Here is a 16,370-nt window from a genome sequence, read left to right as displayed (position 1 = left end):
AATTATTTTCATGGTTTTTGTAGTCGGTTCAATTTTTTGGTATAATTTTTTTTTCACGCTTTTTAGTGTATTTTTGGTACCATGACGCAGGGTCTATTTTAAGATTTATTATAGTTTTATTTATTTAATTTTAATACAGTTTTAGTTTTTTTTTATTGTACCTAATATACCCTTTATACCTACATAGTGGATATTACATGTGTTACAAAGAACATAAATTAAACTAAAAAAATATGAATTAATTTTATGTTTAGTTTAAAAAAAATCATTATAAAAAGAACACCCGTCTAAAAGATCTGTCTGTGGCAGGGTTTCCATGATGCTGGCATTGGCATTAACCCCTTTGGTCTGCAAGTGCGATCCGCTGGGATAAATACGCGTAAGTTTGTTTACAGTTTACAGTAAGTTTTATTCATGATTATTTTTTCTTTATTCATATGTGTAAGTATTCTTAGTTTCGATTAGTATAAGTTAATGTGATAAATTAAACAAATTTCTCCATTAAGACGACATTGTGAAAAGGATGTGATAAGAACCCATATATATTGCCTTAACGGGCTAGCATTTATAATTGGAGTGCCCATCTCTACAGGGTGCGTGCTGGGTTCGATTTGAAAGGACCGCTAGACGCAGAACGAATCGAGTGCAACAAGATCTTTAGCCTGGTCTGCATACAAAGGGCAACAGAATGATGACAGTCAAAGTATTGTACGTAATGTAAAGGAGAATCGATAAAGTGACAAAGAGAGTCGTGGTGAGTGTTAGGAGTTAGGGTTGGGCATCGCTCCACGGTTACCTTGCTCTAAGCATGGTGCGGGCGCAGCGCAGGGCGAGAGTGGGCGACCTCATATAGTGTGCGCGGAAGGCGTTTCCTTTATTTGTTGGTAGTGCGTTGCGCGCGAGTGACGTACTGGACACCATGCGGACGATATTGGTGAGTCCCGGACATTGCATCCTAAAAGTTTTTTTTATTATTAATCAATACAGAGTACAAGAAATTGAAGATTGATAATTTTCATATTAATTAATTTGAAATGTAATCTGTTATTTATTTATTTTTATTATTTTTTATTTTATGGTGGTTTTAAAGCATTTTTTTAAATTTAATAGAAAGGTTTTTATTTATTAAAGTGATCAAAATAACTTTTAGTTTTTTGGAAAAAAAATAGAATTGGTGCCTTTTGTTAGTGAGATATTATAGGGGAAAAAAACCGTGATTTTATTTATTAAATCGTGGGCGGCAGTTCACCCGGCAAGTCGAGCACAAGGTAGGTACTTTCCTTTTCTCGACGTGACTCGCGGGACTGTGGATCTCCTATAACTTTGTTGTGGATTCCTAAAGCAAAAAGTTTGTTTAATTATTAGTTTTATCATTATTGCGTAGCGTACCTGATGTGTAAAAAAATCTGGTTGTAGTACTTTCACAAGAACAGAATAAGACTTTTTGCATTTTTATTTACAAATTATAGGTACAAAAAATAAAACATAGAATACAGTGCGTACCTACATACTTCAACCGATTTCTACGACCCTTGACTTAATACTTATTAGAAAGTGTCGATAATCCAAGGCAGCTTTCGGTAACTTACAAGTAGGTATCTATTTCAACGCAAACAGACCATCATGGAAGTTATAATTATCATCCGTATTTTGCCCTGAGATAGATAAACTATTTCATTGATAAGCCAGCCCAGCTATAAATATACGAATGCATTACAAGTAATAGTTTGCAATAATTTAAAGCGATAGTAACCGCAGTCGTAGGTACAACAACCCAACCTTGAAGCAAGCTCACAGGTCACTTACGCCGTCTAAGAAATCTCAAGTCACCTTTCGGCAAAATAAAAATGTTGCTCTCCTTAATAACGAGGCGGAACTAATTGTCCAGTTCGAACGCATTATTTGGCAAGTACGTTGTCGTATTAACGACTCAATTACGTAAAACCTGCTTATGGACAAATGCTAGTGGTTACGTTACGAGCTACGACTGTTATTACTAGCCTACGGGCTGGCCACTGGGCATAGGTGCCAACAGATACTAATCGAACTATGTATTTCAACAGTTTAAAATTATTTAATCCGTTTTCTGAAAAAAAAAACCTACAGTGCAGTTTCTAAATAACTACCCTGAGATGTTTTGTGTTTGAGGCTTTCGCTTGTGTCAATGTGATGCAGGATTGCCTAAAATCTATAAAGAACAGATAGATTTATTATTATTTGCCAGGTAAAAGTTATTAGTCTGATGAGTGCCTCAGTAGTAACGGTCAATAGCATCATACAGTCAAAAGCCAAGGACTAGTAATCTTCTCTTGAACTTAAAAATAACAACAAAAATCGAGAGATGGAGTTTTAAAAATACTTAATCATAATTCAATAAATACAAAATCATAAAGTTTATTCCACTACGTACATGATATTAAGCATTGTCAATATAACTGCACCTTGAACTATTTATATAACAATGCAAGTAGAGCGTAGACCTTTTCGATCGTATGATCTTGAATTTCTGGCTTAGAATAACAGGTGATAGGTGCAGTGACAGGTAACATGGTCATAATTTCCGTGTTAAACATTACGTACCTACTTGTATACATTTATGTTAAATATCACCTTCATATATATCGAGCGTGTTAAATTTATATGTGCATCAGGAACCGTTCCTTAAAGCTGGCCTTGGTTTTATTTCGTTGCGAATTTCAGGATTCGTTCTACAACTGGTTTAGAGGTCACTCGATGTCATCTTTAATTATTGAAACTTTAAAATTCTGATGTCATTAACACATCAAATTGGTATGTCTCCACCACCACGAATAGAGTCATTAATAAAAAATGTTTTAGAAACAAATCCCGATTACTTAATTAAACATTTGTTTGGGTTAGTTTAATGGAACACTTGAAGCATTTTCATCAGATTTATTTTATTAACCTCTTCACCGCCACACAACAAACGAAGTGACATGCTCTGTACGCCACAGAAAAACCAGCGACAAATCAACATGATTTTTAATTCCATTGCAGAAGGATTCATTTAGAGTTGAATGTTGGTCATGTATAGATGACCGTGGCGTGTGAGGCATTCCATTGGCTGTCACGACTGGGTGACTCTGTCGGTGAAGAGGTTAAAAATGTAGTCTCGCCTTTGACACAGTTCACTTGGAACATCAACCAACATAAATTAATATTCGAGAACCACAATTTAAAAAAGTTTAATAATTTAAATAAAAAAAAACTTAAAAATATCATTATTTACTAAAATATTCCGGTTTTTTTTATGGCACAGCCCTTAAATTGACAGTGAGCACGATTCAAGACTAGTTTTGTTTGAATCATGAACTTTTTTTAATTTTGCCAATTTAAGTTATATGCGTTTGTAATCAAGTTTTTCTGCTGCACCCACTGAGCCACAAATAATGAGGTTCACCTCGCATATAAGGAGCACTGCCCCTGACACCGAGCTTGCAAGAGTATCTTACGTACTCGCTTTTGCATAATTACGAGTTTTATTCATGCTTCATATACCACAAATATGTAAAGTAATGCAAGTTTGACGAAATAAGGCAGAGAGTTACAGCCTAGAGTATCACATTTCAGTACAATCATAAAATCATACTACCTATAGTAAAGTAAAGGCCACGTAAATAGTTTCACTGGCGGTCACTGCTAAACTGATAGAAGTGAAATATGTAGCTAGTTATATTATGTATGTATTCACATATGCAAATTTAATAATGTAGATGTAGAGTCTTCTTATCTGCAAGTAGAGATAATACAATACAATACAATAACTCTTTATTGCACACCAGCACATAGCAAGCAGTACAGAAAGCAGTTATATACAGGCATAATATCCGAAACTAATAGATATGTTTTATTTATTATTTCACTAATGAAAAGTTAAATTATCATATTTTGATTTATCATAATGTTTTGTTTTATGTCAGCTTATAGAGAGTGGAATAAACGCGGTAAGTGCTTATTTAGCAAAAAAAGCTTTGATCTTAGGTACCCACATCTCACAACGAAAATTTATTTCAATATACCTATGTATCTCTATGTAAAAGTTGTTTCCATAGTTACAATAATAAGAACTTGCCTAATAATTATTTAGATATTATGAAATAACTTTCCAAGAGTCGATATAAAAGTCACGTGGGAAAAGTTCTCCCATGATGTCTCTACAGCCACAAAACGTGTGAGCAAAATTTCTCATTTCGTACGAGAACCACATAATTACCATTCAATCACATAAAATGGTCGACTTGACAATTTATATGAAATGTGTGGTGTAAATCTGCAACAAAGATAGTTAATAAGTTGATCTGACCTAAATTATGTCATATATTATAATCATGTATCTGGACAAAATTAAAGTTTCAACAGGCTAGAATTTGGATTCGAAATCTAAGTAGGTTACCTATACCTACCTATATTATGATAATAAGTAAGGTATGTACAGTCACCAGCATTAATATCTGCCACAGCGGAGTGTGCAAATATATCTGACACGTCCTTCCGGCCCTAGAAATAGAGTCGTATCAGATATTTATGCACGCTTGTTGTGTCGGATATTGGTGCTGGTGACTGTACTGACTTATAGTCGACACAATATTCATTGAAAACAAGGTCACCATTCCAGTGTAACTAAATTGCTTACAGTGTAAGTTGATTTAATTTATTGCATGGATTTCTAAATTTGCGACTTCCTCTTGATTTCGAAAAAAATAAAAAGGACGTAAAACTTGTAATGTTAAAGATATGGTGAAGAAACAATATGAAGAGAATGATATACGTGATACGATGTTTAAATCATATAACATGGATATTGCGAGCACAAACATATCACATAATGTGATAGACATTACGCCCTAGCGTAAACGGAATGTAACGAAATATGAGTATACATTTTTTTAAACCAAACAAAAAACCATGAAAATAGTTTTGTAGCAGTCTGAAGTCGGTGCCTCAGCATGAGCCAGCAAGAGTGGACCTATAGTCGTCTACCTCTCCCACACGCTATGATATTGGGCTTCAATCACTCCTGCTGGCTCGTGCTGAGTGCTGAGGCACCGGCTACAGACTGGTAGAAAAATGTTTTCATGGTTTTTTGTAGTGGGTTCAATTTTTTTTGTTATAATTTTTTTTTCACGCTGTTTAGTGTAAGTAAATTATCTAAGATACAATTGTTTAATGTCAACTGCTCGTCACTTTTTACGAAAGTCACCTTTTACCACTTCACCAAATGATGATTTTCAAGAGCAAATGCACGAGTTACTACTAAAATCCAAATTACCATAGATGTCCCTACAAAATTTGAAGAGTTCCCTCGATTTCCTTAAGATCCAACTATCTGATCCTGATTTGGTGCTTATGGGACCTAATTGGAGGCATCCCTAAACTAACTAATAAAATAATTTCAAATCGGTTCATAAATGACGGAGTTCTGAGGTACAAACATAAAAAAAAATATAACCGAATTGATAACCTCCTCTTTTTTTTTGAAGTCAGTTATAAAAATCTAGTTTGCCCGTGACCGCAAGATAAGACAGTAGTACATACTCAATTATTTTCAATGTACGAGTATTACATAGCCAATTAGCAGATAAATGAAGCTGCACTACTTAAAGTTTTTATATCATTAATGTCACTAACTAACGAAACTAACTAACTGCTAACGAACAAAATCAAGCACTATAAGCAGCATAAATAAGCAATTTTTAATTTTATAGTAAGTAATCTTTTTCGTTTACATTTAACTATTATATACTTCATTGTAAATATTTTTTTTTTACTACATCTTGCTTTATTATTAGTTACCGTTTAGCAATTAGCAATTATCTAATGCGCACTCCCCTGATTTCTAATAATGCAGGTGCCTCGTTAGCTTGTGAAAATTTTCTTATGTTCGTATAATAACCTGATAATAATTTATGAGACAAACTGAGAAGAAGAAGAATTACACACACACACACACACACATTTGTTTTAGTGAGTACCAAATAGAAAATGTAATTAAATTATTTAGATATTCACCTTATAAATATCTCTAGTTTGAGCCTTGTTGCTATGGAGGAGCGGGGCTTCCTGACACAGGTTTGCATACGAGTACCTTACCAACTAGGAAGTTCCAATCACTGATGTCAAATAGACTTAAGTTTAAAGTAAATAAACAACTTTCATTTAATTTTAATTATTGGCAAAAGCTTTTTTCTATTTATAAAACTCGTTATTTTTGATTTTCGTTAACTTCGACTGACGTAAAAGTCTAACGTTAAACATGGGAAAAATTTATGTAGTAGAATATAAAACGTCAATAGATAAATAAGCATTTTGTTATTGCCAAATGTGCCTAATGTTATGGATTAATAAACATTGTTTTTTTTTGTTTACATTTATTACGGAATATGTAATAACAAAGATAGGTTAATAAACAATGAGTTTATATTGCATATAATAGTAAATAAATATTTTAACTCAGGGTAAAACTAAATTACTTCCTAATAAAAAAGAGTTCTAGGAGTTATTCTGTAATAGATAAATATGTACCTTATAAGTACACAAATGTTCTAAATCAATTCATCATATGTCAGTAATAGACAAATATGGAATTAATTCCTCAAAATAACAATAATGTTCTAGCAAACTAGTACTTGTTTAAACGACGTTACGAACTTAAAAGGCACCATTCGCGTTCTGCGGTAACGGGTTTACCCGGTCTCGGTCTTGGGTAGAAGATACTTTGTTTTCAAGCGGTGTAATTATGAATATTGCCCACATTTGCTTAATTAAGCGTGACTGTTACAGCACTCGCTAATGTTACGTGGAAAACATTACTGACTTGCAACGTAGGTAACTTACGAGAATCCCAGTTGCGAAGTTAAACCGTCCGGGCATAGATATGGCGCAGGCCTGTCCAACTGCGGATGTCCTACGGCTGATATGATGATGACATACATATTATGTCATAGTTATAGTGGTTGCCACTAACTTTTTCGGTGTTCCACGGAAACTTTGTACATTTGAAAAAAAACTGTCATATGGATTTGTCTGATTTTGATAAAATATTATGATTTTACTGTATTTTTTCTCAAAGACCAATTATGCTTAACCGATAAAATTGTAAAAAAAACTAGTTTACTTTTATTTAATACCAAAATCTCAAAAAAAATGCACAATTGGATTAACCCGGCGACTCATTTAAACTCGTAATGATCATGCTTATATCTCTCACTTTATAGCTTAGGTACTTACTTACAGCCTAAATGCCAATGAATGAGTAATACCTTACAAAATGTAGTGCCCGACCGAATCTAGTATCAGAAACCGAAACCGAGACCGATACCGACATAAGGGTGATTCCAGTGAATAATTTTTAAACTTATACAATCATTTAAAATTTTGCTCTTAGAATTAGGTAGGTACCTATGTATTAGTGTTTATAAACATTTTAGTGGATGATCGAGTAGCGAGTTACTCCATAAAGTTGATTGCTGCTAAATGCCGCAAGAAAGCACACAAATTTACATTCAGATTCGGTTCTAGTGTCGGCGGATTTCCTTCTGAAACCGAAAGTTCGGTCGCCTCGATCGGACACTACGAGCGAGTACAAAAGACTTCAACGAGCTATACGCCCGCCGCCCCACGCTTTGTAGAAACAATTCATTCGATTCAAACAACCATATTCATAAATTGAAATATATAATATAAACAAGGATTGGACGAGGTTGTGCTTGTAGGTATATCTCAATACCTTCAAATGAGCAATTCTAGTAATTCTAATAATTTCGGGAATCTCGGCAGCAAACAGCTCTAACGTTTTCGATGAAAATTGCTATCGGGGTTTTCGGGGCCGAGCAATCGATCTAGCTTGGTCTTAGGTACTTCTGGGAAAACGCGGGTTTTCGAGTTTTAGCCCGAGCAAAGCTCGATCGCCCAGGTACTTGTACAAAACAAAAGTGAAAATAAGTAAATAACATACTTAATTTACTTTTTTCAACGCGCTGCAGCATATGTATGAAAATTAAATGTTAATTAATTCATTGTGCCGTTAATCGTTAGCAGTTTTAAAATAATTGCAATATGAACAATTATCGGTTAGATATCGATGCAAGAATCATAATTGTTAACGATGCCCAAATACACGTCCGAAAGGCAATTAATCGTTATCCTTGAAATAAAAATACGCAAAAAATAAAAATTATTCGCGTAATTTATCTCAAGTACAGCTTTCAGTTTTTGCAATTTTTCCATAAATTAGGTATCTGGTTGTTTTGTTGGCGACAACTATCCATTCCGTCACCTTGAGTCGCGGAAGCGCGTGCGCCGGTCGGCCTCACCGGCACGCCGAAAATTTCTTAAAGCATTCGAGACTTGAAGACCTATTACAAATTTTAGTTCTCACACGAGACCAATATAGATTTTTACTTGGAAATTTAAATGTTTGTAAAGTTGAATAACTTGAAGATTTAACGATATCTAGGTAGGTATAGGTAGTGCCACGACAGTTGAAGTGAATGATTACACACACACACAGCTACAAAAAGAACTGACTGCACAAAAGGAGAAGAATGAAATGAATGAGTAAATGTCAAAGTTTTGCTGTCATTGTCATTACAAGACATGTTCTTGTGTGCGTGACCTCAACTCTGGTGGCACTACCTATACATTTGACCGTTTATTTCACGTAAAGTAAGTAGCAAAGTGGGCAATCGTTCGGCATTTCAATACGTTCCTGGTTTTACTGGCTCAATTAGGTATTGGAATATTGGGTGGTTTGTTCACAGGAACTTTGGATGTAGAGTTCATAAGATAGGTAGGTACCTATTTAAGTAGATGTCCCGTTAAAGCTGAATGCTGGTTGCATGGTGCTCATTCTTTAATAATTAGGTCATCGAAATTGGGGTGATAATAACACAAAGTTTTTATTAAACTACATAGGTACGTAGCTACTTGCGCGGGACAAAAAATTACAAATGTTGATGGTCACAAAATTGAAATTGGAAACAAAGGGGCTATGGAATTGAAATTGGTAGTTCATTATATATAGCTATTCATTTTCGCGAAATTCCATCGGTGACCAAATATTTTACTCGTTGAATGGTTCAGTTACATTGTTTCCGCATACCGCGAGGTGATTATTTCCCACTCTGAAAACACAAATGGCGGTTGTTTATATATAAACTGGCGACAAAGGTCGGTGCTTGCATCACGCAAAGTGCGGACCCATTAAGATCGATTTCCGAAAGTGGAGTAACCATTTGCATGGCTTGCGACAGGCGTCAACGCCGACAACAAGCCTAATGCTCGAGTTTCTCAATCACATATTAATAGCTCTTAATTGATCACAGAAAACCTTCGCCAATCGACGCACATTGATCAAATCTTAACACATAACGAAGCATTTCAAATTACTTGTGAAGGCGATAATCAAGACAGTGCTTGAATTAACTACATTTAGTTATTTTTTTACAACCGCAATATTTTCTACGTTGCCTTGTAGCGTTGAAAATCTGCACGCACCGTCAGTGTTGGAAGTATTTCCGAAGTACAGTTCCTGCTATTAGAAATTAGCTTACAAAATAATTATAATCGCTTCTGAATACCAGCCTCATTACGCACATCTTACATCAACTTGTTTACGTGTAGGTAGATTTTCTATTCATTTTCATAATTAGATAAGACGATGACTAAGTATATGCAACAATAAATAGGATAAATTTGTTTTCATTTTCCACTTCGGAGCACACAAAACAACGAAACTTCGTGCATAATTTTTAATAACTCTTCCACTTCCAAACCTTTCATTGACGAAAAACAAGTCTTGTCTTCATAGCAGGCAAGCCCAGTACTACCAGTGTGCATAAAATTTTCTAGTTCTAGATATTGCGCCGGTGGTATTTGATCTAGCTTTCGTACCGGTCTTGATGCAATCTTGTATAAGTACGTTATGTTATGATATCATTGGAGCGGTAGGTAGGTACTTTTATGTCGAGCATAACAGAATCCGATCAAGGCGCGTGGTCAGTGCGGTAGGCCAGTGATACCCGCGACTCGCGATTGTCGCGAGCAAGGTCCACAAGTTCCACAACACTTGAAAGTGGCGCATTGCATGCCGACATTCCTGCGACGAAATTACTATAGCTAAGCGCCAGGCACTAAAGCTATAATGTGCCAAATAAAATGAAGGGGATTATGGTATCATAGTTCCTTTTCACTATCGTCTTTCTTCTTAAAACCACTATCAATTTGACGTTCTTGAGCTAGGCTACTTTTAAAGTTGAAGTTCAAGAACAATACCGACAATAAATATTAGGATACACTAATACCATTATTACTTACTAGGTATACATTTTTATTTTGTCACCTTGTTTGCGTGATTAATATGGTTTCCCATGTCAAATTATAGCTCTCTAGCTCTAAGAAATCAAAGAATCTCTGAGCTAAGCTGCGAACAGAAGGACATAGCAAAATTAGATACCTATTAGGGTTTCTTGTTAGCCAGACAAAACAGACATTACGTTACATATGTAGCCACATAGTACCTACGTATAATAAAAAATAGGTGCACCTCTACTTAATTACGTGTTCAAGAGTTCTGCATTGTGCATTTGTTGCTCTTTTCAAGACTAACAGGATCTCGCCGCGAACTTAATTAAAAATGTTTCTTATAAATGAAATTGTTAGTAAATATTATGTTTGCCTGTTTCAGATATTAGCGGTTTGCGCAGTCTCGGTGTATGCACAATACGGCGACGGACCTGCTCCTCCGAGACTACAAATTCCTGGCGCCATCGCTCTTGGCGGGCCCCCCCGCGGCGGGTTCCGACAAGGGAGACTACAAAGCGGGCCCCCGCCCGGCGCGGTCCCGCGGATCAGGCGCCCCGGCCTTGGCAGACCCTCCTTCAAATCTGTAGATGCAGCGCCCAGACCAAGCCTGCAGTCTATCGAGGAGCCATCCAAACCGGTCACAGAAGAACCAGAAGATGAGGTTGAAATCAATACCCCGACAGCTTTCGTTTCCAGCGTTTTCACAACACCGGAACCTCAAAATGATTACTTTGATTTCTCTACCACGTCACAACCGAAACCGCCAATTGCTTTTAACCCGGCTCCGTTCCAGCCGTCTTCCACGCCGTCCATCGTAAAACCAGAGCCGGTCAGGCCCACGCAATACAGACCTCTGTTGCAACCGCAATCATTCAATCCCGTCAGGAACGAGCCTTTCAGGCCACAGCCAGTCCGTCTTCAGCCCTTGTCGAGCAGGCCTCAGAGGCCGTCCTTCAGGCCTGAACCAAAACCGTTAGTAGAGGAAGAAGATGAAGCGCCCATCCAGCCCGTCAGGCACAGACCACAGCAGCAAGAGCAAATCAATCGTGCCCCAACCAAGCCTTTCGTTCAACAGAAATACACGCCCTCCAACCCAAGGGAGAAGAAACCGGTGGCCCAAATCATTCGGAAATACAGAGATGAGAATGAGGATGGTAGTATTACGTGGGGATTCGAAAATGACGATGGCTCTTTCAAGGAGGAAACCATTGGCGTGGACTGCGTCACGCGCGGCAGGTACGGCTACGTGGACCCTGACGGCTTGAAGCGGGAGTATAACTACGAGACTGGCATCGTATGCGACAAGACCAAGGAACAGCCGGCAGAGAAAGGTTTCATAGACTACCAGGAAAATAAAGCAGTCCTACCTAATGGTATCACAATTGATCTCAATCAGATGGGTAAAAAATCCAAGAGGCCATTCAGGTCACCCAGTAACCACTGAGTTTTAGGAATATATTTATTTGTAGTGAAATCTAATTCAAGTAAGGACTTCAAATATTCGTTATCTTGTCATAAACAAGTATAGTGTAATACATAAATGAGGTGATGATACTTACATAAGGGTGGAGTAAGTTTTTGATTGCTTGTGTGTTGGAAAAATGTGAAATAAAAGGAATGTACGCAATTAAAAACCTTTAATTAAGATTTTTGTTTTATTGGTTACAACACTGTAATGAAAATTCTTGTTCTTGAGAAAGTTGTAAATGCACTTTACAATTTCATTATATCTATTAGCCTGCTCAACATTTGCCTATTCCTGTCGAGTTTTTTTTTTTCCAGTTAAAATAATAATTAATATCTATATTATAGAAAGTGATACAGTATCACATTATCGCAGAAGCAACAGCAAATCTTAGACAGAAACCCTTACATGTGAAATGCGAAATTTACAATTGAGTCAGTTTTATTCTGTACAGTTGAGTACATAAGTACATAAGCAATTTTTCTATGATTTCTTTGGCAGATGAATAGGATGTCAACACAACATTAGTAGCACAAAGGTTCCACCCTGGTATGTAATTCAGTTTCCTCAACAGTATATGTTATTAAAATAAGTAAATGATCAACACAGATAAATGGATATATATAGAAAATTGACAAAAAACTCATACATAATCATTATCATTTACAGCCCTTGCTATATTCATCTGATCCCAGGTTACGAAAGGCTATTGTGTATTTCAATAACATGAAAGTTCATCTAAGATTTTTTTTTTTTTTTAATATAGCTGTTGCATGTATGTAGTTTTATGATTTATTCATTTACATGTCTGCAACCAACTACTTTTCTGGGTAATTTTATTATAAGTATATGGTTAAAAGGTGGTCCAAACTAATAACAAAAATTCAAATCTTGATTAGGTAGTTAAATGCCACCGTGGCATTCTAGTCCTCTGTTTAAAGAAATACTTACACTTCTAACTTTTCACTGCAGAGAAGTCTGAATATAATTGTTTTGTAAGCAACTATTATTTAATAAGGACGATTATTCATATAAGGTTGGGGCCTTCTCATTGGAGGAGGCATTCTGTTTGGAGGGGTGATCGAAATATCCAAGTAGTTTCCAATCTGGAACTTTACATTGCTCAATGTTTTGTTGTCATCACCACCGCGTTGCCCTGAGCACGTCACGCCTATTTCTCTCATTCTATAAGTTGGCGATCTCATATCAGGATATACAATCGCAAAATCAAAATATGTGCCTTTGCGACGAGTCTCAGGATTAACTTCCTTAACCAACCCTGTTAGCTCGCGGAGCGTAGCATCCATCCAAGTATATATTTGCAGCTCGTTTTGTGGAACATTGCCTCTAACATAGTCACTTGGTGAATTGTGGCGACCAGTCGAACAGAAGACGCGCAGGAGGAGCGGACACGTCTGGAAGAAGAAAAATTCTATTGAAATTAACATTATTATCTTATTTTTAATGAAATCACCTTCGAATCGTTAAATCTAGTAACCTGATCGTACCTTTTCTCTATCAACCGGTTTAATAACCTCATCAACAACCATTGACTCCAATCCAGCCATTTTCATAATATGTTTTGAAGTATATTCACTTTTCTATTACTGCTATGATAAATAATTCAAATATTCTATTATTTCAGTACTTTAATGCGGCAATTAAAGAAATAACACGCGAAGTCGCGAATCAAATAACACCAAGCAAATCAAATCTAGAGAAAGAGAACAAACAAAGCTGTCAAAATGACAAAGTTTTTATTTCTGGCAAGGTGGCAGTCTAAAATTATTTTATGTTTTAGGTAGTGAAAACCACACCCACAACACTACAACTCATGATAAAAACACTTACTCAAACAAGCTAAAGGCCATGACATACAGTGTGACAAAGTACTTAATGACATAAAAAAACGTTCTAGCACATAATTAAAGATGTAAAGGCATAAAGTTGCTTTGTAGCGAGCGCCCTCGTGCAAACGGCACTTAAGTTCATTGAGTAAGATCTGTCTATCGCACTGCATAAGGTACCACGCCACTCGCATTTCAATAACCTTCAATGCATGTTAAACAAGTTTTGTATTCACTTGAATCTAGAAATACGACGTTTAGATTATCAACTTAATATGCCTTTTTTGCATAGAATAACACTTGCCAAAAATTTTGTCGTTATAACGTTTTACAGTGTCTGTGTATAACTACCTTAAGGCATAATATAATTTAATCAGGCAACTTTGAGACTAAAGACTACTACGAAATGTCATGTCAGCTGTCTGAAATCGATTATTTTTCACGTAATTGTTTTTTATTATGAAGATAATGAACGTAATATAAACATTTACTATGCGTTTGCTGTGTTGGACATCACAGTAAGAGTACAGAGATATAACAGTTTTCTATTAATTGATTCATATACGTATCTTCATAATGGCACACAAGGAAGAAGATGAACCCTTTCAAGAAGAAGACGTTTACATCAATGCCGAAGATGGTATGCCTAATATACACCCTAACATAGCTAATTTGGAACATGAAAGCGATTCACAGGATGAAGTCAATGATTTAGACGATATACCGAAATCCGTTATCGTCACAAACATTCATAGTGATGTTTTCGGAAATGCCAAACTTAAGACCGAACTGGAAGCTCTTTTTCGTACATTCTCAGACAACGTAACATTTCAGTGGCTCCGCAGCTTTAGGCGGTTGCGTGTGAATTACGACAGTCCTCTAGCGGCCGCGAACGCTCGCGTGCAACTGCACCAATATCAGTTTTACGGCAAGTGCATCAACTGCTACTTCGCGCAGCCGGTGACGCCGGTGACGATCAAAAACCTGCGGCCGCCGGCGCCCACGAAGCAGTTCCTGATCTCGCCGCCGTCGAGCCCGCCGGTGGGGTGGGAGCCGCGCGAGGAGGGCGAGCCGCTCGTGAACCACGACCTGCTGGCAGCGCTGGCGAGCCTGGCGCCGGGCGAGAGCTGCGAGCTACACGCGCGCACGCCCACGCAGCCCGCCATCGTCGTGCACACGGCCCTGGCGCCGCCGCGGCCTACCGCTGCCACCAAGCACATCCCTCATACTCGCTGTCCTGATTATTAAGACTTTTTTTCAATTTACTGATACTACATTTATTTACTGAATAGTAGATCAGTGTTTTTCAAACTTTCAATGTCGCGACCCCTTAGTCTTTAAAAAAAATACTACTTCCCTTCTGCGGTTTAGTTAACAAATAAAGTTTAACTTATTATGTTACAAATATTAAATTCCTAAAATTTTTAATAAAAAAAGTTATGCATGTGTCTCATGATACTTTTGTTGATTTGTGTTGAGTTAAATGACCAAAATGTTTTTTTTCTTTAGCATCTTTTTTTCTCTTATTTTATTACTGAGGCTTCTAGACCCTATACAACCTCACAGAGGGTCGCGATCCACGCATTGAAAAACGCTGGAGTAGATGTTTGAATGCTTTTTATTCATTCACAAGTGATACTGGTCACATGGTACACCAAAGATTGCATTGTGTAAAAGAGAGCTGATTTTCAGAATGAGGGCTACCGTTTTCACGCTCATCAGTTGGTGCCACTGTAGACGAAGGTCCTGCCTGAAGTATAGTGGTTAGTTTGTTATTACAGGTGTAAAAAAAAATTACATTTAAATCATATTTAGTACCATAAAAATATTGAGCATGCCACAGTGTTGCGTGTTTCCGTTTTGTTCAGAAAAAAGGAAGACAAAACTGTCTCAAAACACACATTCATTGCCCTGTAACGCATATTTGCCATAATTAATTTCAGATATTGCAAAATATTCACAAAATTATTCTAATTATAAATAAACCTGCATCACCCAAAAACAGTGACATTTGACATTTCGGAGACCTCTCGCTACACTATCGCCTCTAGCAGCGAATTCATACGCGATAGCCCTCATTGTTAACATGCCATGACTGCTTACTTAGGCTGGTGGTGAAATTATTGTTTCATAGACATTATTTTAGAATTTGAAGTTAAATTGGTGCTATTTTGATTGTAAATGAAATAACAATGTTTATGTATACTTATTAATTATTTATTATTTTATGTAGTTTTTAATTGCAGGTAATATGTAATTTAAAATTACATTAAAGAAGAGACATTGATATTTATTTATTGTTTACAATATTCTTTTGTATTGTTAACTTTATTCAGTGCAGATAAAATAGTAGAACACATATCAGCCTGACTAGACTGTTATTGTTCATTATTATTCTTTCTATGTAATTAAAGTGATAAGAAACTGATTGGAGCTGGTGTCCCTTTTTTATTGCATTTGTAGGGCCATACATTGTTATCAGTGGTGTATTCTGCTAAGTTTCCCATGACCTGGGTCCATAGGCTAGCAGTTCACTAATGTTTTGCAACTAACTTTTGGCAACCTAATTTAACTGTTTAATATTACTGAAACTGTAAATATTTCAGGATTTTTATAAAACTAAACTAACCCAACATAAAGGGTTCTACTTCTTCACGATGGCCCTGAAATAATCCTGAAATATTTACAGTTTTAGATTATGCAAAATGAAAAGTTGCAAAACGAATTAGGTTGCC

The 16,370-nt window shown here is 36.4% G+C and overlaps 3 protein-coding genes across 3 annotated transcripts; 2 read left to right on the top strand and 1 right to left on the bottom strand.

Annotated features, from left to right (window-relative positions):
* Nucleotides 1-824: 824 nt before the first annotated feature.
* Nucleotides 825-11,968, top strand: LOC141436473 (uncharacterized). Its single transcript, XM_074099472.1, has 2 exons — nt 825-934; nt 10,706-11,968. Exons 1-2 carry the CDS (start codon nt 920-922, stop codon nt 11,765-11,767), a joined length of 1,077 nt encoding a protein of 358 aa, XP_073955573.1. The 5' UTR covers nt 825-919; the 3' UTR covers nt 11,768-11,968.
* Bin1 (histone deacetylase complex subunit SAP18) lies at nt 11,946-13,509 on the bottom strand. Its single transcript, XM_074099474.1, has 2 exons — nt 13,297-13,509; nt 11,946-13,203 (listed from the first exon to the last, which is right to left on the bottom strand). The coding sequence occupies exons 1-2, from the start codon at nt 13,360-13,362 to the stop codon at nt 12,799-12,801; spliced, it is 471 nt and encodes a 156-aa protein (XP_073955575.1). The 5' UTR covers nt 13,363-13,509; the 3' UTR covers nt 11,946-12,798.
* A 138-nt stretch (nt 13,510-13,647) lies between these two features.
* Nucleotides 13,648-16,068, top strand: sra (RRM_RCAN_like domain containing protein Sra). Its single transcript, XM_074099473.1, has one exon. It carries the CDS (start codon nt 14,212-14,214, stop codon nt 14,881-14,883), a length of 672 nt encoding a protein of 223 aa, XP_073955574.1. The 5' UTR covers nt 13,648-14,211; the 3' UTR covers nt 14,884-16,068.
* The last annotated feature ends 302 nt before the right edge of the window (nt 16,069-16,370 follow it).

The sequence above is a fragment of the Choristoneura fumiferana genome, chromosome 16 (genome assembly GCF_025370935.1).
Source record: "Choristoneura fumiferana chromosome 16, NRCan_CFum_1, whole genome shotgun sequence".
Classification (NCBI taxonomy): Eukaryota; Metazoa; Arthropoda; class Insecta; order Lepidoptera; family Tortricidae; genus Choristoneura; species Choristoneura fumiferana.
Note: the sequence above shows the minus strand (reverse complement) of the source record. Positions and strands in the feature narration are given on the sequence as shown.

Coding starts and splice junctions, on each gene's coding strand:
- Bin1 (XM_074099474.1), bottom strand. CDS start 13,362: ATGAAAATGGCTGGATTGGAGTCAATGGTTGTTGATGAGGTTATTAAA. Junction 13,204..13,296: donor AACCGGTTGATAGAGAAAAG/GTACGATCAGGT, acceptor TTCTTCTTCCAG/ACGTGTCCGCTCCTCCTGCG.
- sra (XM_074099473.1), top strand. CDS start 14,212: ATGGCACACAAGGAAGAAGATGAACCCTTTCAAGAAGAAGACGTTTAC.